At 44.0% G+C, this 20,404-nt stretch overlaps 2 protein-coding genes across 7 annotated transcripts in view; one reads left to right on the top strand and one right to left on the bottom strand.

The window, feature by feature from the left end:
- The window catches only part of CHRDL1 (chordin like 1), a gene marked incomplete at both ends in the record, with an annotated part of 32,984 nt that extends 20,442 nt beyond the window's left edge, over positions 1–12,542 (bottom strand). Inside the window, 3 exons of the mRNA XM_080624612.1 lie at positions 6,810–6,903; positions 10,494–10,606; positions 12,446–12,542. Of these exons, the coding sequence (XP_080480738.1) occupies positions 6,810–6,903; positions 10,494–10,606; positions 12,446–12,542 (304 nt within the window). The remainder of the gene's footprint in view (positions 1–6,809; positions 6,904–10,493; positions 10,607–12,445) is intronic.
- PAK3 (p21 (RAC1) activated kinase 3) overlaps positions 1–20,404 on the top strand; it is a 247,338-nt gene that overhangs the window by 88,233 nt on the left and 138,701 nt on the right. The gene's annotated exons all lie outside the window — the stretch shown is intronic.

Consider the following 20,404-nt stretch of genomic DNA (forward strand, 5'->3'; position numbering starts at 1 on the left):
GATGCAGACTGGAAAATATTGAAGCTTGCTCTTATCGGTAGATACTAGTAAGTAGTTCTGTAGTTATTACTGTCAGCTGCTGGGTATGTTGTTACACCGTCTCTTGTACTGTGACTGCTGGGAGCTTGAGAGCTTGGCTCATAGGTTATTTTCAATCTCGTTTAACTTGCTCAAAGGCTTGACTGTACTGGAGGCTGAAATCAGCCTGACTGGGAGGAAGTGGCAATAGCACCCCATTGTGACTGGTCCAGAGGCTCCATGCCTCCTTGGCATAGACTACCTCAGGAGAGGGTACTTCAAAGACCCAAAAGGGTACCGATGGGCTTTTGGTATTGCTGCTGTGGAGAGAGAGGAAACTGAGCAGCTGTCCGCCTTGCCTGGTCTCTCAGAGGATCCTTCTGTTGTGGGGTTGCTGAAGGTTGAAGAACAAGTGCCAGTCGCGACCACAACAGTGCACCAGCGGCAATATCGCACCAACGGGGACTCCCTGATTCCCATCCAACTGCTAACCAAGCCTGACTCTGCTTCCTCCCGGCTTCCCCTCTTCCCAGGCAGAGCATGAGACTCAGAGAGTCTGAGAAGTGCAGAGGTGGGCAGTGAAGGGTGCTGGGCTTGCAGGGAGTGAGCAGCATGGATTAGAGGTCTCCAGAGAAGCAGATGCTGAGGTAAAGGAACAAGGGAAGGCAGGGGTGAACACTGAAAGGGAGCTGAGTATGCAGAATTTCTTCCATGAACTGAGGCTCATGTCAGACCTGTGGCAAAGTGAGTGGGATGCTGAGAACATGGCCAGTATTTCTACAATCTGAGATGTGCCTATAGCCCATACCCATACTTCTGTCAGTGGACTGTTAATTAATTAAGTGCCAACTGTCTATTCCTTGGTGTCAGGAAGAAAATCCTTGTAGGCCTCATTCCTGAGGTGGTTATGAACTTGTTACACACCATGCATCACTCCTGAGGCTTGTGCTGCTCTTGATTTTCTTTCATCTGAACATTTCTGCCAAGATTGAACCATTCTCAATCAATGATTTACACAGTGACTGTCCTCCACCATTCCTTAATCCCTGCTGCCCAGAGTGCCATGTGTCATGGCACAGTACTCCCATCAGCTGTGTGTAAGGGACAAAGAATTCAGTATCAAACTTACTCACAGGCTGTTGTTGTTCCCACAAGTGATGGATTTTATAAGATTTCTCCATGATTTATCAGATCTTTCATAAAATGACAGTTGTTAGCTCTGTTGTGTCCATCTCCCAGAGTACATCTGCATGTTTAGGAGGCACCTTTGTAAGGTGCCCTTTTTTTTATTGTTGTCTCAAAATACAGCATGTGTCAACTTTCATAATCTGTAATGTTCACTACCGTCAAGTTCAAATTTGAGTAAGAATCATGGAAGAAAGAAATAGTTTCTGCATATCATTCTCATGAGAATCTTCCTGTGGCTTTCTTCCTTAATCCTTTCACCATTATATAAGAGAAAGGAAATCACAAGCTCAGAGATTGTTTATACTGCTGCATGACCAATGGTCTTAAATCTTTTGATGGGGTAAGATGGAAAGTGGGTGTTTTGGCAGCACAGTTCATGAAGAAATTCTACTGCCTGGGGACTTAGGCAATAGAGGGATTAACACTCAGAAAGGAAAAGTGTTTCTGTGTTTGCAGCTTGTCGGGGTTGAGAACCTTGGAAGATCTTTGATGCTAGGGCAGGGATCTGATCTTTTGGACAGTGGAGAGTTCTGATGTTTCACAAGTCATATGTGAAGTCTGGATCAATCTCCAAATTCTTATGAAGTATTTAGGTGTTTGAACCATGTGTTACTGGTTCAGGCACAACTTCTAGAAGGATGATGTGCCCTTTTCCAGGTTCGTCATAAAAATTCTTGATCTTGAGTATTGTTACAATGGCCTGTTTTCAGTCTGGAATTCAGAATATAAAGTGTTTCTGACTTTAATTTCAGAGGTGTAGCATCAGTCAGCAGATGTGGGAGGTAACAACTGTTCTTTTACTAACAGCACAGAAAACAGTACCTGCCCAGTAAGAGACCAGCTGAACATCTCTTAATATTACCGTACTATGGGGTTTTTCTCTTTCCTACTCAGGCCTCACACCCATCTATTTAAGGCAATTAAAACTCCTTGTAACTTCAGTGAGATCTGAGCCATGAGTTTCTCACTTAGTGATATGATAAGGGTGGGTGGTAGCAACAACAACTGTATAGAGAAAGGAGGAATTGGGCACAATATGCCTTCCACCATCCCACAAATATTTGTGGTCTAGATTGGGTTCTTCTGAATGGAAGGGTGAGAAGATTGGCACTGAGAGCCTGGAGCTCTGGTGTGTGAGCTGGGTGGAACCCAAAACCTCTTCACCAAATGGTTTATTGTGTGTACATTCTGCAGTGGAAAATCATCCCACCAGAGCATTCCAACTACCCAGGTAGGAATATTTAGGTTGTAATTCAGTGCAAGATGCATTGCATTACATATATATATGTGTATATATAGTGTTCCGTGTTTATACATACGATATGTATCAGGCCAGCAGGAGCTGCACATGCTCAGCACCTTGCAAGGCTGAGTCTGTAAGAGTATCTACACTACAGAGTACAATGTGTGACCTGGACTAGCTGAGTTCCTGGAAGGAATTGTGAGAAGGTAGCAATGAGCTCACTGCAGGCATATTTTTCCTGCTTCTTAAGCAAGTTTTGCATTGTGGAATGTTCTGCACAGTCCTAACTAGGCTGCTTCCAGGATCTGAAATAGCCAGTTCAAAGATACAGGTATTACTAAGTCACGCTGCAGTCTGCTATGCAGACATAGCTGTTCAGGTGATGTTCTCAGACCACTGTTGTAATACCTGGTCTGGTCCATCTCTGTATTCAGTCCAGCTTTGTATATAGGTACAACTTGGCATTTTGTTCTTACTTCAATATCTAAAGAACAATGAAAAGTACATCAGAAAAGTGGTTTGAATTTGATACAGAAACATCACAGTACCAAAGGAGCTTAAACTTAAATGTGTTACTAATCATGACTGCTCTTGGAAGCCAGTGTGTTTAGTTGGGGCATCAACTAACTAAAAATACTGGAGCCAGATGGGCTGCTCCATGCATCAGTGTGCAGCCTTATCTGCTGAGAAATCAAACCACCAAGTGCAATATGGAAACTCTTTCTGACTCCTGCAGTTGTGCCTTTTTGCTTCTGATGTCAGCTTCCCCTATCTTAGATTTACATATTCCAGAGTGTACTCAATAATTTTAGCTCTTTAACTAGACTCTGAATGCTTTGATTTGCAATCATTTCATGTAGCAGTGATGCAATCTACAATAAATGTTCCATTTGTAAGGGCTCCATCCATAGTAGCGCCATAAAGGAAAGACAGCTGCAGCTAAATGTTTCAAGAACTTGTCCATGAAGCTTATTTTCATGACAGGAGGCAGGAGGTCTGAAGTCCACTCTAACTCAGAGCTAATCCAGCTCTAAGTACGATGGAATTCTCTCCTTGACTCTATAAAGCACTTCTCCCCTGATGATGCCTGAGGTGGAAGGGAAGGAGTTCAAGCTCAGAAGCATGTAATGTCCTTTTGGGTCTCACTAGAGTCCCAGTGAATGTGAACCTAGTACTTCTGGTTACATATGTGTGATGATAAGAATCTAATTCAGACACTGAAATACTTTTCAGAGTTGCAAAACGGAGGAGTATCTCGTTCTATACAAGACACAAGGTCTGGATTGTGCCAGGGCTAGAAAAATGTTTAAAACAAAAAAAGGTTAGCAGTGAATCTGTGATAGAAGCTGGTAGGATTGAACCACTGGTGAAAAGTAGAAGATGCTTCATAACATATGTCTGACAACTACTTAAGATTCATGGTGGCTGGTGCCAGGGAGACAGGATACAAACACTGCATCTCTTTGTGTCAGCAAGTCCAGTGTCACTATGGATGCAGGAGACATGAATTCCAAGGGGAGAGTGGTGCCAACTTTTCTCAAAGGAATCCCTTCAACAGCTCCTCCACTTAGGTAGTTACGAAGTTCAGTTTCCAATGAAAGTTGCTGCTTCCTGGCATTACCTCTGCTTCATTAAATAAGGAGGCAGTTATTTGGGCAGTTACACTCTACAAGGCTATACTCTCACTCTTGCAGAAAGGCAGGAGGAAGAGCCCAAAGTCACTCTGAGTAGCACTACTCATTTCTGAAATGAGCTTGAGAAACAGAGGGGAAACCTATGTGGCAGAATATAATGAGTAGTTATAGTCATTCGAATGGGTGGCTAATGGCCAGAGCTCTATCACCTTCCATTAAAGAATAACCAGGGAAACCAGAGAAGTGAAATTCCAGCTTATCCTGGAGTGCTGCACAAAAGACATTGTATGCCAGACACATAGGAATGGAAAGCTAGCATAAGATGTGCAAGAATGCTTGAGATTCTTTTTCAGATCAGGCATGAACATTACTACTGAAGATAGGACACCAAATATGATATGCATAATCACTGCAGCAAGCAGAATGCCAATAACTCCTGAAATCACAGGAGATTCCTGGCCTCTTTTGCCTGACATCAGTGCAACTCTGTCTGAATTATGGATTCAATTAGGGAAAAAATAGACCTTAGTGGGACTTTCATTTCTAATGAGGTGCTGCCCAGCCAGCAATTTAACTTACATATTAAATTCATTTAATACGTAGCAGATAGACTATAAATGTATTCTAGGAGCATGTAGGAGAAGATAATGGATCACAATTCAGGAAAGGCTCATCCTGGTAATTTTCTGCATTTATCAGTTTAAACGCACAGTACAAAATTCTACCTGAAGACTGTGAGAACAGCAAGAACGTCACTTGATAAGGATTTGAGAGTTTACAGTTTATTCTTCCTTACTAGGTCATTGGAGAATGTTTTAAAATCTTGATAGGTATCACAACACTTACAGTCCCATAAACAGAAAACAGCCAAACAGTGCAGTGCCAAAGAGCACTTGAAGCAAACCCAGTCACTGAAGCATTTGTTTCTATACTAAATACTGTACAGAGATATTTAAAAAAAGAAAGAAGTTCCTTATCCCAAATGCCAGTTGCATACTGAGTGGGATTGCTGTGATTTAACTTAAGATGTCAAAAAAGTGAGAATCTAGTGTCAGCTATTTGCTTGCGCTCCCTCAGTAATCAGCGGAGAGAGATGGGCAGCTCCAGGGAAAACTTCTCATTCTGGGTAACAGGATGAATCACCCTCTGGGACAGCACATTTCCAACAGCTGTGAAGGGTATCTACGTGATTCCCTTCCCAACTGAAGCTTAGATTAGCTGGAAAACCAGACCAGATTTGGTGCATACTGGCACACTAGTCCTTCTTTTGATCTGAAGGCAGAAGGGGGGTTTATGTTCCCAGCATCCTACCACTTAATCTAATGGTACTAGTTAGTCAAGTAAAGCTTCTGCCTTACAAACCTTCTTACCTATGTATTAGACCATCATAGATAAAACTGTACCATCAACTAGATGCCAGAATGTTAGATCTGAAGTTGAATGGAATGAATCCCATTCCAGGACACAAGCAGAATGTGTCTGAGCAACCTGGTCTAGTGGAAGGTGTCCCTGCCCATGGCAGGGGGTTGGAACTAGTTGGGGTTTTACGATCCCTTCCAGCCCAAACCTTTCTAGGATTCTATGCTAAGAGTTGCATCAAGATATAAGATGCAAGATATAAGATGAGTTATGCACTTGAAATGGTTTTTCCTCATCACTGATCAGAAAAGGATTCTGGATACCTAGACCAGATCCTGATACGTCTGTCTTATGCACAGATGTACATGATTGTCAGGACAGATGAATCCAACTGGTGGGTTGGTGTCATTTATTCTCCAGTAAGTGCAATGAACACACTCCAATCCCAGCTGAACAGCAAACTGCTTGTGCACTCACCACTGGGTACTGCTCACAGGTTTTGGTCAGGGAACAGCTGTCTGTTTTCCTCAGACAATGAAACTCTTTGGAGAAAGCCAAATAAACCCTTTCTATGATGCTGCATGAATACTCTTTTATAAGTGGAAATGAGGGGTGCCACTAAGACAGACATTTAGGGGAAAGCTCCATTCAAATCTACCAGCCATTAGGCCATGTCGGGAATGCTGTAACAGCCTCGTGAAAGATCCTGCTTAGTCTCTTTCATACAGTGGCTCTTAATAATGAACATATAATAAATGTACAGTCTGGAGAAATTTACTACACAGTATCCCATTGGATTTATATAGTCATAAACTCCTACAGCACTGCTTCTATGATTTACAACAGTCTCTACTAATTATGAAGCTATGCCTGGATTTGAGATGTAAAAGGCAAACGTTACCAAACTAGTTGTACAGTGATACTGTACAAATGCACGTTTGCCACAGCAATTTTAAACTGCTTGTTAACAGAGAAGCACTGCAAATAACCATGTATTTCAGTCTGCTCTTAGGGAAAGCACCAACAGCAGAAACCTAGGAAATTTGTGGGATGGGGTTTTATTGTGATGGAGTTTAGAGATAAGGAAGGGAGTTGGGAGAGGATAGTCCATAGACCCCACCAACAAAACTTCTGCTGCCTTCTGCTCAGATTGTAGGGGACTGGACATGCGGGCTTGCCTGATGCCTTCCCAAATCTATACTTCTGATTTCCTAAACCACCTGTAGGACAAGCCTCTCATGACCTAAATGGACACAGAAGGATGTTTACTTCACAGACGTTTTCCAGCACAGACATTTAAAGTTGCTGTTTCTCAGCATCTTAAACAACTATTTCAGCAAGGGCTGTATGGCATTAATAGGAATTACCTGGGCATCGTGGGCAGCACAGCTGTGGTACGTGCACAGGGGAAGGACAGTGTAGACTTGGGCATCTCACTCTGCTGCACAGCACATTTCCATTCTGCAGGTGAACACAACACAATACTTTTATGAAACAACCTATCTCATAAATTTCTGTGTTCTCTATTCTACATCTAGATATTCTTTATTTAAATGCATTTCTACAACATTCTGATTTCACTCACACCAGGTTTCACTGCTTCTGAATTCATGCTGGAAGTCAGAATGCAGCAGAAATCCATACAAACTTTAAAATCAGAGGAAGTGCCTAAAACTGGATTGCAACAATCATCATTTGGGTTTTTCTTTTGAGCAGATTATGCTTAGGATTTGCATTTTCAAAACTGAGACCCAGATAATGAATGGTCGGTCTCTGAGGTATCCCCTGCTGAGGGTTAGTTCAAGACCACAAGAGACAATAGCATCTGTAATTGTTCCTGAAAACTGTGGAGAGTCTTTTGTTTTCATTTTATGGGTTCCCCAGCAGACAAAAAACACCAGTTGGGAAGTAGCCATTCTTCTAAGAAACACGAGCAAGTCTTGGGAATAGTGTTCATTATTCATGTCATTAACATATATTCTATTTGGCCACATCAAAGTTTGATCTATAATTAAAACACAGGGAATTTTCTTTCTCCAGTGTCTGTAACAAGCAAAGACTATCCATTTCAAATTCCCATTTCCCATCTATAATTCATCCTTTTAATTTAGCTCTCAGTTGCTCATGTTTATAGCAAGAAGGATCTTTCAGCATGAACACCGATACTATGCTGTGACTGCAGTTTTAGGTGGTGTCAGGAATAAACCCACTTCATTTTCCTGTGCCTTCTGGAGCACTGAAATGTTTCCAGGAGTGGTGCAGACTTCCTTAGATGGACCTTTCTCTCTTTCTTCTCTTTCAAAATAATCCATTGACTCCTAAGTCTCTGCAGACCACAGACTGTAATCATAGATCATTACTACCCACAAACTACATTTCTTCATCTGCTTTGGAAAGAGACACCAAAAATGATATCACCATCTGTTTCCAATGCTGATTGAAATTAAATATACTGATTTTACAGAGGAGGAACAATTTTAGGCTGTAGATTCTTTGTGGGATAGAGACTGTCACTGGTGTGCACACCCCCTTGCCCAGTGCACCATCACCTAAGAGCCTGTAAAGCACTGATGTGGAAGACAGGGTGGAACTGTCTGCTGGCCTGGCTCTGTGTTGGTTACTTGTCCTGCTCCATGGCCTCATTCCCTTTTTACTGATTAGTCCTGTAAAATCTGATGAGGTGAATGTTTACTGCCTATGCATGATCAGCTGTGATAGCTCTTCAGGACTGATTCACTCCTCAGTGCTGCCTGCAGTGCTCCACTGGTTGCTCCTGGTTGCAGCAGGACACAACTATTCCAATGGATCTTGTGCTTCCTAAGACTGATCTTAGACTCACAGTGATACTTGAGAGATCAAGCCCTACTAAGCAGGGCTTAAACTGTTGTAGGCCTCTGTGAGTCAGAGCTACGATGAGCATTTCTGCAGCAGATACTCCGAGTAACAATGAGTTCCTCTTCTCAGCCTGTGGTATCAGTACTAACTGTAGAGAGCATTCACTTTGCCCCTTGAAGTCTGCAGATCTGACTATGAAGACAAGCAACAAGCTGCTGCTGTATTTTAGCGAGTAAAATAATGATCTGACAAATTGTGAGTGCTCCAGTATACCTGACAGTAACAGCCAACAGTCTCCACTGTGTACTGGCGAGTAGGAGGCGTTGTAAAAGAAAGGGGGAGCAGGGTGAGAACACTGACCTATGTTTAGTTTTGTTCTGGTTTAAGTATGTAAGTTATAAATTGTAAAAATACAATGCTACATACACACAACACCAGGAAGGCTTTTTTTTTTAATCCCAAGCTGAATAATTTGGCCTCTGTTCAGTTAATTGTCTTGCCTTTTTCTTCAACATTAGAAGTGTATGTGTTGGGGGGATAGACGGTCACATCCAGGCTGTTGTTTAGAGATGGAGCAGAGATCACCATCTGTTGCCTGGCTCATAAGACTTGTTTTGTGCGGAGATCATATGGATCATGCTGTTTGAGGCCAGCGAAGAAATTTTGGTCTCACTGGTGACAAAGACCCCTGGGGGTGGGGTTTTTATGCTGTAATATCAGGTTTAAGGTCTGTGCTTGTGCTATGTCATGATACATTTTCTAATGCTTTATCTAGACTTAATTTGTTGAAATTATAAATTATTGAGTTTCCTGATGATCTGGAACTTTCACTGTAGGCCAGTGTTCTGAGGGCACTTCTTTTGGCCAGGATAAAGCTCAAATGAATGGCTGGATGCTGCAGTTGTTATTTGGAGTCTTCTTTCCAGGCAACAAGAATCACATCCCAGAGATCCCTCAGAGCATCCTCACTGCTGAAATAACCCCAAATTACATTTTGCACCCTTGTGGTGCAACAAAGGTAAAACAGAACAAACAAGGAAGTAGAGTACAGAACCACTTCTGAGCTGCATGTACTGGTCATTACTGCAGTTTCCTTCTTTACTAACACTGTTGCCCAACTGTCACTCTGGTCTTTCATGCTATGAAAGAAATCAAACGCACTCCACTTGTTGGAGCCTCACAGTGTGTGAGTATGCCTGTGCTGTACAGGAGCATACCATGCTCTTTCCCATCCCTCCAGACTAACAGCTTCCTAAAACTCACTGAGCAATGATTTGCATCCAGATCTCTAGGGTTTCCAGTTAATTTCATTCCCACCCAAGACACAGCCTTCCAGCAATTTAATATGTTTTACCACACACGGATTCTGAGGGAGTTTTCCACTTACAGATCAGCAAAAGTGAGTGGAAACTCCTTTCTGCTAAAATCAAGACTTCATTTTCTTCCTACTACATTGCTTTTCTTTTCTTGCCTTTTCTCTGCTGCACAGATCTGAGATGCAAGCCAAGCCTGTGGGGCTACTGTTGGTGCATCTCTGCACTAAAAACTGTAGTAGCAGATCCCTCAGAGCAAATGCTGCACGAGGGCCCAATATTTTACACTTGCAGGGGGGAAATAGCCAAGAAAACTTTATTCCGCATTAAATACAGCAGACAAAACTCAGCATCTGGAGTGTCTCATGTGTTACTGATTAAGAGCCTCTTATTTAGTCATTTTAAAGTACTCCAAGGAACATACTTTGACCTCATTTTCCTCCCCCCCCCCCCCCCCCCCCCCCCGTATATGCCATATTTAGGGGATTTATGGCTGCTGTGTCTTCATATTACGCATCCCCTGATGATATCTAAGGACCTGTCCCTTCATGTCCTATTCAATTCTCTCTGCTTTCCAAACCTTTTTCTCATTTTTCATCATCTAATTATTTCATAGATTTCTACAAGCAGTGTTATACAGTCCTGATCCTTTCGCACATTAGGGCAGCAGATGCTTTGACTGTAGAAATGCCTCTGAAGTTGTGGTCATTGTCCATACCTCCAAACAACTCCAAATTCAGGTTCAGAATAATCTTCCACATTGATGGAACTGCTGTTTCCTGCAGCATGACCCACTAGTACAAACAGGTTTGAGCTTTTGTCAAGCTGTACATACAACAGGAAGGATTCTGGTCAATTAAGCAAGTAGAAGTGGTTGTAGGATGAATAACTCAGCAGTCCTACCTCTGAGCACAGACAATTTACGCAGTAGACAAGGCCATAGGGTTCTAAGTAAGGATGCCATCTCTCTCCAACACGATACTTCTTATCTTGAAACACGCAGTATGTATCTGAGTCTGTAAAGCAGCAAAGAATTGAAAGAGCTGTGAATGCATGTCCCCATTCCGTGCTTACCAAGTGTTCCTAGATTTTAGGTAAACTACTTTTTCTTTCCCTGGAGTATCACATAATGGAAATGTCCTTGATTTCATATACTGTTGTCTCTAACTTCCTAACATAAATGCTATGGTCTCCCATCTTTCCAAAACTGCAGCTCCTGAAATAGCTGACACAGTGGCTGTCATACAGGGTGAGTTTATCCTTTCACCTGCAAAAACACTGGCTAACATCCCAACAAAACCAAAGTGCCCGATTGCTCAGATGGGTTTATATGAAACAAAACCTTTTTACTGCAAAACCAGAGCAATTGGCTCAACTCAGGAAAATCCCAGGTTGTACAGCTGAGAGACTTTGAACAAGGGGTCTGCAAATGGAAGGTAAATGCACTGTATTTATACTGCATGTTCAGTGTCTCCCTATTTTAACAGCCTAATAAAAAAGAGGTTTGTCCTAGTGTTTCGGAACAACTTGTGCTTATGCTTACTTACGCTTCAGCATTCACAGTATTTTAAGATCTTTTTGTGCATTAAGCATTTCTAATCATGCAGGTGCAGTTCTGCAGGTATACATCTACCTATCAGACATTACTGCCCTGTCTCTCTCTGTCACATTACAGCCTCACATTGAAAACTCAAATCTCTTCAATAAAAGGATGTTCCTCATGTGTTTCCATGAGAGAATTCCTTCCTGTTATCTTAATGATGTCCAAATTCAGCTTAATTCATTACCCTCAGTATAGATGATACTTCAGGATATCAAACAAAATACCTCTCTTCCAAGTGATAATCCAAGCAAGGGACATTCTTCACATTTATTGGGCTAAAAGAAGGTAGCAAAAGAGGCAGGGATTATTACTAGCAACTGTGAAGTGGTCTGCTTTCACTTCACACTAAAGCATGACAAATGAAAGGCAGGATCTGAAAAAGCAGATGAATGGAGTTTGGTAGTTTCTCAGCTGTGCTTTCTATGACAAGGGATACTTGCACATTGTTTGCTTGGGAGCATGTTCAGCAGAAAAGGTGGCCTTTTTGGAACTCTTTTCCTCTTTTAATGCATCTACTTCCTTAGAAGCAGAAGCTTCTGATACTGAGGCTGAAAACTGTAACTGTTTCTCAAGGGCAAACAGTATCTTTGGTAAGAAGGCGGCCAAAACCCAGCCTGCAGGTGAGGAGAGCAGTCCGGAGAGCTAGTAACAGGGCTGTAGCAGTCTTATTTGAGTAGTTATTCCTCCTTGTCATGCCTTCTGAAATGTGTTAACATCTCCCATGGATGACAGGCTTTGTAGAAATACTCCCTTTGTTTTGTTTGTATTCTTTCAAATTCTCTTCATCAAGTTTTTGACAGTGCTTAGACTCTTAATTTTCTCAAAGGATGTATCTAATCCAGTTCATATGAGGTTGTTTTTGGAACACACTGTAACAGTCTTGGACGAGCTTTACACTAGCTGAAACCTTCAGCACAATAGTCTTACACATGGGACAGAATCCAGATAATCTGTCAGATGTTTACAGAGATCACTAAAATAGAATTAAGCACTCTCTGGATTCAGGATATTTGAAATAAAACAGATTCTCCAATTGATGTGTTATATTCTTTATGATGCAATGAAACCTGTACAACTTCAGGAAGAAGTGCCCCAAATGTGGGGGTGACCTGACTCTACTAAACGCAGGATTAGGAGGAAGAATGTTAGAAGGTTTTGAACATAGTACCACAGTTTGAAGATCTTTTCTGTCAAATAGAGGGAAAATGACAAATTTGGGTGAAGGTGACAGCTTTGTTTGAAGTCTACTTACGTTTTACTTGTTCTAGTTTACCTCCATCTATGAAAAGGAGACAGAGCACACCACAAAAGATAAAATGAAAATCCTTCAATATCCACTTTTTTCTCATCTTTATCGACAAAAGGAAAAGAAAGAACCTCCAAAGCAGAGAACGTTGAGCTGTTGGGAAGAAAAGATTAAATTAATGAAACCAAAATCCTGTCAGACACTTGAATTCTCTGACATTATTTCATCCAGTACACACAAATCCTAAACTGTACCATGGACCTTCATTTCATGGAAGCAGCTTTGGCTTCAGATAATTTCAGTTTTGGAAAAGAGGCTACATTCCCATCCATGAAGGTTGAAAATTGGGTATTACTTCTAATAAAGTCCTTTATTTTATTCCAAAGCAGAGAAATCCAGCTTTGGAATTCTTCAAAATCTCTTTCATAGGAAGCCAGGTGGGGAGATGTTCTTGTGGAGCAGCTCTTTTGGATGTAACTGGGGAAATGCAGGTGTCAACTGTAACATGTTAGCTTCAGCATAGCATGAACCTTGGCCATTTCTGCTGCACTGGCCCCGTACTGTGGCACTCTCTGCTTAGGGCAACATGTTGGCCACGCTCTCAGCAATGGGAGCTCTCCTCCTGCATCTCACCTTAGGCTTCCACCACTATTCACCTCATCCTTTTACCCCCTCCCAACCAGTGTTGTACTGGGATTGTGTAGAATTGGTTTTCCCTTCTGTGGCCTTGGTATCTGAAAGTAGAATGGGGGAATGACATGTAATCTTCATTCCTGTAGATCTTTGATGTCAAAACCTGGCATATGGTCAAAGCTCAATGTGTTCTTCTCTGTGTGGTGCAGAGGTGGTATGCATGCACAGTTCTGCTTGTCTTTTTCTGCCTTTAAAAAGGTGGATTATTTATAATGAAGAAAAGGCATAAAATAATGAACTAAAGTAGGATTCATTTATTTCTGACAGCCAACCTAAGGTTCTAAACTGAGAAAAATGGTGATGCTTTACTGTTTATCAGAATTCACTGCAAAAATATTCTCTTCCCAGAGTCCACTTGTCTATAATTATAGTGTCAGAAAGATTGGGGTTGATTTGAAGAAGTTTGATGTGGATTCACAAGTAGCTTTACGAAAGTTCCAAAAAAAAAAAAAACCCTAAAATAATTCACTATTGGAAAAATAAACCATCTGCTTTGTAAAGTCATTTGACCTCTTCAGATTTCATGTAAGTAAAGAAGTGTGAGTATGTTTCAGCTCACAGATAACCAAAGCAGAAATGATAATTTATAAATGTATATTCAAAATCAAGTGGTGGATAACTTAGAGAAATTAACAGTAAGTTAACGGCACCTAAAAAGAAACTCTTCCTACTGAGGCTGTTGAGATCCAGAATCCTGCAGCGAAGGGTGGCTGGTCTGATTTTATCAGAGTGGTTTTATTGCCTTTCCTGTTCAAGGCTTGCGTTACTCTACCTTCCCAAACCACAACCAGAATGGGCATCCTCCTTAACTAACCAAATCTATGCAGCTGCTCTGCCTATGCTCAGTCAGCTCACTCGAAAGAATGCAAACTGCATCTGAAAACATCCCAAAGAATAACCCCATTTTAAAAGCCCACTCCCTATGCAGTAACAAAACACAACTTTCCATTTATTTTGGAAGCTGAGAACAATATTCCAATTTCAGAAGAAAAGTTTAAGTCATTTTTTCCTTTCAAAGTCTTCAGATCACATAGGACATTTTTAAAACAAAACAAGCTTTTAAATACTCCTTTAAAATTAAACCCTTGTAATTCAGTCCCAGGAATCATGCAGACACTGAGAACAACAGTAGCACATCCTGGGACCAGCAGAACTGTGAGCATTTCAGTGTTTTGGCCTTCCTGGGGGTTCCTGCAGCAAAGCATATTTATAAATGGAGCACAATTACCCTTTGTGCAGCACTTTACCTGTTGGCCAGCTTGGTTAGTTCCAACAGAAAGGCTTAGAAATCCCTCCATTTCAAAGGTCATGTATTCGAAAGGGAAGAGCATTTTAAAAGTTGGATTGCCTAGGCTCAGAAATGCTGCACGGTGATGTGAAATGGAGGAGTTAATAACAGAAACGGGATGGAGACTTTTGATGTCTTTCTTAATTCTCTTTAATTTCTGTATTGTTGTTACTCCAAATATAAACACATACTTTTCACTATTAGCACACTCCCTTTATTTCCCCAAAGGGCAACATCCTAAAAATATTCCTGGATTTAAATAATCTCGGTTAGGATTAACCTGTTAATTATTGGTGTGTTTTCTGCGTGGTAGAAACAATGAAAGTGGTCACTTCTTACATGAGGTACTCACTAGAACATAGCTTGCGGGGCTGTGTTTAACGCCTCGCCCCCCAAAGCGCCCGCCGTAGTGACCGCAAGTGGTAGTGCCCGGTCCCGCCGCGTTCCACCGTTAGTGCAAGAAGGGAAAGAGGCGGCGAGACGGCGCGGGGCGGGCAGCGGCTGTGCCGTGCGCGGGGACACCAGCCGCGGCTCCCGGGGAGCGGCGAGGCCAGGGGAGCTCAGCCCAGCCCAGTGCAGCCCAGGCCCACCGGGGGGCTCTGTCCTCCGCCCTCTGGTACGGGGCACGCAGCTCCCGCCGCTCGCCCCAGGGCTTATCCCTGCTCGTCCGCCGTCGGGGGTGCTTTTAAGCGGGCGAATGTCCAAGCGAGCCGCGGCCAGAGGCGCCTGGCTCCGCTGCTCCAGCAGAACAGCCGTCCCTGGGGCGCCGAGCCCAAGACGCGCCCCGCAACCCCGAGGCCGGCGGGGAGGGTCAGGTCGAGGGCTGCCGTCGGCGGAGCCCCGGTCCGAGCCGCGGAGCTCAGCAGCGCGAACGGCGGGGCCCGGCCAGGTGCCGGCGGTGCCTCCGCGGGGAAGCAGGACCACGGGCCGGCCCCGAGCACCGCCCGGGCAAAATAAGTCGGACCCCCGCAGGGCTGGCGGTGCCACCAGCCTAGCCCCGGGCAGCGCTCAGCCCACGGGCGCAGTTCCGACAGCGGGACCGCGCGTTCCCCCGGTGTCCTGCCTAGGAAAGAAAAGCTCACTAACCTGGGGCAGGGATGGAGGCGGCTCCGCTGTGCCGCGGGTCCCGCAGACTGCCGGCGAACGGCGGCTTCGGCTCTCTCCGCTCCGCCGGGGTACGGAAGGGCTCCGGCCAGGCGGCTCCGCTTCCTAGTCACGTTGCCATAATCTTCTCCCGCAGCTCGCCCGAGCTTTCAGGTTTTCCCGTCGCTCGCCCAGTGCCAGGCAAGGAAGGAACCGACGGCAGCCCCCCGACCCCCTGATGGACGGGACGGGGCGGGCGGGAGGCAGGAATCCGCTAAGCCCGGGGCGGGCGCTTCGCAAGGTCTCGGGCTGCCTGGCAGGGGACACCTGCCACCACCTCCTGCCCCAGCGGGCAGCGCAGCGAGGCCCCGCGGCCGGAGGATGCTCTCCGCGGCGGGTCCTGCCCCGCAGTCCCGCCGGCACTGGAGCGGCAGCGAGAGGAGGAGTGGAGCAGCCCGCGCCCCGGCGGTCCGCCTCCCGCCCCGGCCCCCTCCTCTCCCGCGGCCGCTCCTGCCGCCCGGCACAGCAGCGTGACTGACACGACTCGGGGTGGAGTTTGCTCCCCTCTGGGGGGCCAGGGCAGGCGGGGGGGCGGCGGCGAGAGCGGCGCGATCGCGGGCGGGGTCTCGGCTCGTTGCCCCCTCCCGCCGTGCGGGAACCACCTGCGGGACCCGCGCCGGGATCTGCCTTCAAACAGAGCTGCGGGCTGGGTGACCGCCTCGGTTCCCGAGCCCCTCGGGCCCTTTTCGTAGAGAGAAGACTCTACACGACATGGCTCTTTAATGGGCTTTTCACACACGGGGTGCCCTCCAGGGCAGGGCCAGTGGAGTCAGCGTCCACTGGGATTTGTCAACCACCTTCTGCTGATACCCTCTGGTCTGATTTATTGTGTTAGAAGGTTTCAAGGTCACATTGAAATTCTGGTGGAACTAAATTAAACCCATGACTCATGACATTATATGCTTGGTCAAACATTCTTTTTCTGTCTTGTTGTAGCCCCTGTAACTAATAAGAAGAGATCAGTGAACCCTTGACAAATGATCTGAGAAAAAGGGTGAGGTACGAAAAGACATCCTGTGGAGAAACAAATTACAACCTATTTCCCCTAGTTTGGGAGCGGGGTGTTTGGGGAGCACTGCTGGGAGGTCACACACATCCCAGCCTTGGTAGATCTTTTCAGAAGGCTGAAAATTGAGCAGAACTTTCATTTCTTCCATAGTAATTTAGGGGATGAAATACTGAAAACAGAGTGTACAATGAAACCTTACACTAGCATGAGGAAAGAACAGTAAACTTACTAAGGACTTTGGTGTGACTTTAAGAGTAATGGGGGCTGTATGTTAGTAAAATGTGACTTTATAACTCTTAATATTAAAAAAGGAAAAGAGAAAGAAACTGCATTCTGGAGCTAAGCACTCTGAAAACACTGTTCCGTGCCTACTTCTGTGTCACTGTGCCACTCTTTGCTTTGCTTTAATCCCTATTCCAAAGAGAAATCATCACTTAAAGCTCTTAGTCCTGAATGTGGTGGCTACTGCCGCAGGCTGATAGTTTTGGAGGTGATTAGGGATAATTTTGTGTGAATTAGGAATGGTCAAATGGAAAAACAAATGGTGACTTTGAATCAGAAATATGACAGTAATTCACACTTGTAGGCCAAGAATCTGAGCTGTTGCAACCTCTGGTCCTGCACAGGTATATCCATGCTCATGGAGAGAAGATGTAAGCGTGTACACACATGCTTCTAAGTTGTGGGGTTGTAGTAGTGTTGTTCCATTAGATGTACTGGGTTAGACTGGGCAGGCTCAGCCTGTGAGATAAACTGCATATGAATAACATCTGCACCCGGGTCTGCAACTGAACCACCCCTACTGCATTCTGCAAAGAGCTAGACCCAAACCCAGTTAGAGTCTTCCCACTGACATGGACACAGGATGGAGAGACTTCCCTTGGAGCTGCCTTTGGCTACCTGGGAGCCCACTGGCTGTGGGAGTAGTAGTAAATCCTGTCTCAGAAACTTGAGTTCAGACACCAGCAGGAAATGTAGAAGCAAAGGGTGTGACACCAAAGGTAAATGAAGTAAAATTAAATAGGGATCATACTGTGAAAGGAAAGGAGTTTGGTACTGGAAGAGTCCAGCAAGATGCAGTGGATTGTGTACATCCCTTGATAGCTCTAAATTTCAGTGAGACTGTCTCATCAGGGATGCTTCTTGGATTTAGTGCAGCTACAAGCGAAGCTTTGCACTTCTGTCCTGCGGTCCTTACAGGAGGCTGAGGTTCTGCTGATGATTCTGTACGTGGTAGTTCCAATTCAAAAATCAGTCTGTTGCCTACATGTTGGAGCTAAATTGACATGGCATCAGATTTCAGAGGAGTTAATGAGATACTAAAATGCCCTTAGTAATGTCATTAAAATTACATTTCTTTATAGAGAAGGGGAATTGCATAGGCGTCCAAATTCAAGCCAAATGGTTTGATTTCCTGAATTCCTCTGTTACTGCAGTTGGATGAAGGCTGGGTTTTCCATGCTGGGTCGCTTATCTGTGAGGGTTTTCTTCTGTTGGCGGTGTCAGTGATTAAAAGCTTTGTCTTTATTGTCTTTATGGATAACGGTGGCCAAAGTGAACATACATATGATGTCTTTCTCAGAAGCATCCTGAGGACTGTGAGTATCTGTTTGCTTCAGTGCTACTCAAAACCATAAGACACAATTTGCAATTCATATTAGAAAAGATTTTGCAGATCTCTGTGAGTAGGAAGCCATGGTTTCTTGTAGGCAAGCTTGATTGTTTGGTTTTATAGCATCCACATCACTTTGGCTGCTTTGGGCCTGGCAGAGCTCAGGTTTACTGTGTTAACATCCTCAAGAGCAGCTTACCCAACAGAGCTGCCCACCTCTGTCAGACTGCCTCTAAACAGCACTCACCGCATTTCCTTCTCTGGGCTGGTGCAAAGTCCAGTGTGTGTAGATAAAGCCAACAGTAATCATTGCAGTGATCTTTATGCATAGTCAGTGTAGTAGTAATGAGAAGTGAAATATTTTCTATAGACTCTGTGACCTGAATTCTTTTGCAGAGAGATTCCTTGAAAATAAATTCCTTATTTGGCCTGAAGAGTGCCTTGGGAAAGCTGCTATAGATGCCAGCACTTCCCACTGCGTTCTGTAAGACTGTTTCAGAAGATGATGGTGTCTGACGGTCTCTAATTCAGGTGTAAGACCTTTGCTGAACATAGAGATACACGAAAGGGAGGTCTTTTCTCACTCTGGCATGTTTAGATTGTAGAGAATTGGCTGAAAGATCCTTTTTTCAGGTGAGGGCTTGGGACCACAGCCCACTGTGCTTTGCTTGTCTCACTATTAATACAGCCCCATGTTAGGGAATCTGTCTTGTTCCCCGTAGACCACAGCACTGGTGTGACTTAGCAAACATGTCTGCTAAGTCCTATCAGTGCTGGGCTGTTACTGCAGCTTGTGAAGTTCAGGGCTGCCACACATGTGGGACACAGAGAGCTCCAGAGAAGCATCAGATATGTAGCTGTTACCTTTCATGCTGCCAAGCAGAGCTCACTGCTTGAATATGCTCTGCGTCCTTGTGTCTGGAGAGGAAAGAACTGCTCCCCATAGTGAGCATTAGAGATTCAAGGATGTCCTAAGCTGGTTTGAGCACAGAGATTTAGCCATGTAATTCTCACGAAAGATAATGGAAGTTAATCAGGTAATAACCTGTGACACTGACAGTAGAAGTCCATCTCCTTGAGCTGTGCCTCACACTGACTGAGCAGTACGTAGGTATCCTGCTATTTTTTTCACTCGTGAGGGAAAAAACAGGATAAAAGATTCATGCCAATCCTGACATGTTTATGCACCATGTGGAGTTTTCTTAATTGGAACAGACATTGAGCTCTGAGAGATGTGAGACACATGATACAGCTTCCATTTACCTCCCTGTCTTTTTTCTTTTGCTTTCAAGAAAACAATATTACCTATGGTCAAGTCTTTACTCCTGAAAAAGTATGAAAGGAAATTCTTAAACTAATGAATTCCTTTGTTTTTTGCTTGCTATAAATTCCATGGATCCTCTTGGAAAATGTGTCTTAAGATGCTAAAAATTATTCCCAGGATTTTATAAAAAAGAAATCTAAATTACTTTTTGTGGTTTGGATCAGCCCTCCAACTATCATATTGGGAATAGGGGCTGGATGCTCATCAAGCAGTCTTCACTTGTACTGTTAAACTAAAAGGGCTTCAGATGTGCATGATTTTGTGATTATGGCATAGGATGGTCATGAGCATTCTCCACCCTCCTGTTCATGCTGTAGCACTGACTTCATCCTCAGTGGGGTTTCAGTCCTCTTGCACTAGAAATGAATTTGCTTGTTGAGCAGTGAGGCAGATGGATGTGGGTAATCTGAGATTCAGTGCAGTTTGCAAAATAACAACAACAACATTACATAAAGTGTCTATTTGCAGCCCAGTTCCTCATTACCTTGATGTGGATATACTTAGCTGAGACTGAACAGTAGCCGAAACCTGTCATTTGTCAAGAAAGGCAAATAAAATCTGTGTTGCTAAATCTCACTTTCAAATGCACAGGTGAGAAGAAAGTCCCAAGAGTTGCCAGTGGCAAACATCAAAATGCGGAAGGGAACTACTCTTTTTCATCCTGTCCTAGAGCAAATGATGCTTTGCTAGGTGAGGTGTTGGGAATACCATGTATAGGTATAGATGTACATGCACTCAGAGGTGAGGCCCTCCTGAACTCTGCATTGGTTTCAAAATGCTCATCTGCAGCTGTTTCTATCCTATCCTATCCAATCTAATCCAATCCAATCCAATCCAGTCCAGATATTTATAAGATACTACAGTGTGTGTGCAACTGTAATTGTGATATATAATTC

This window comes from Psittacula echo (genome assembly GCF_963264785.1).
Source record: "Psittacula echo genome assembly, chromosome: 8".
Taxonomy (NCBI): domain Eukaryota; kingdom Metazoa; phylum Chordata; class Aves; order Psittaciformes; family Psittacidae; genus Psittacula; species Psittacula echo.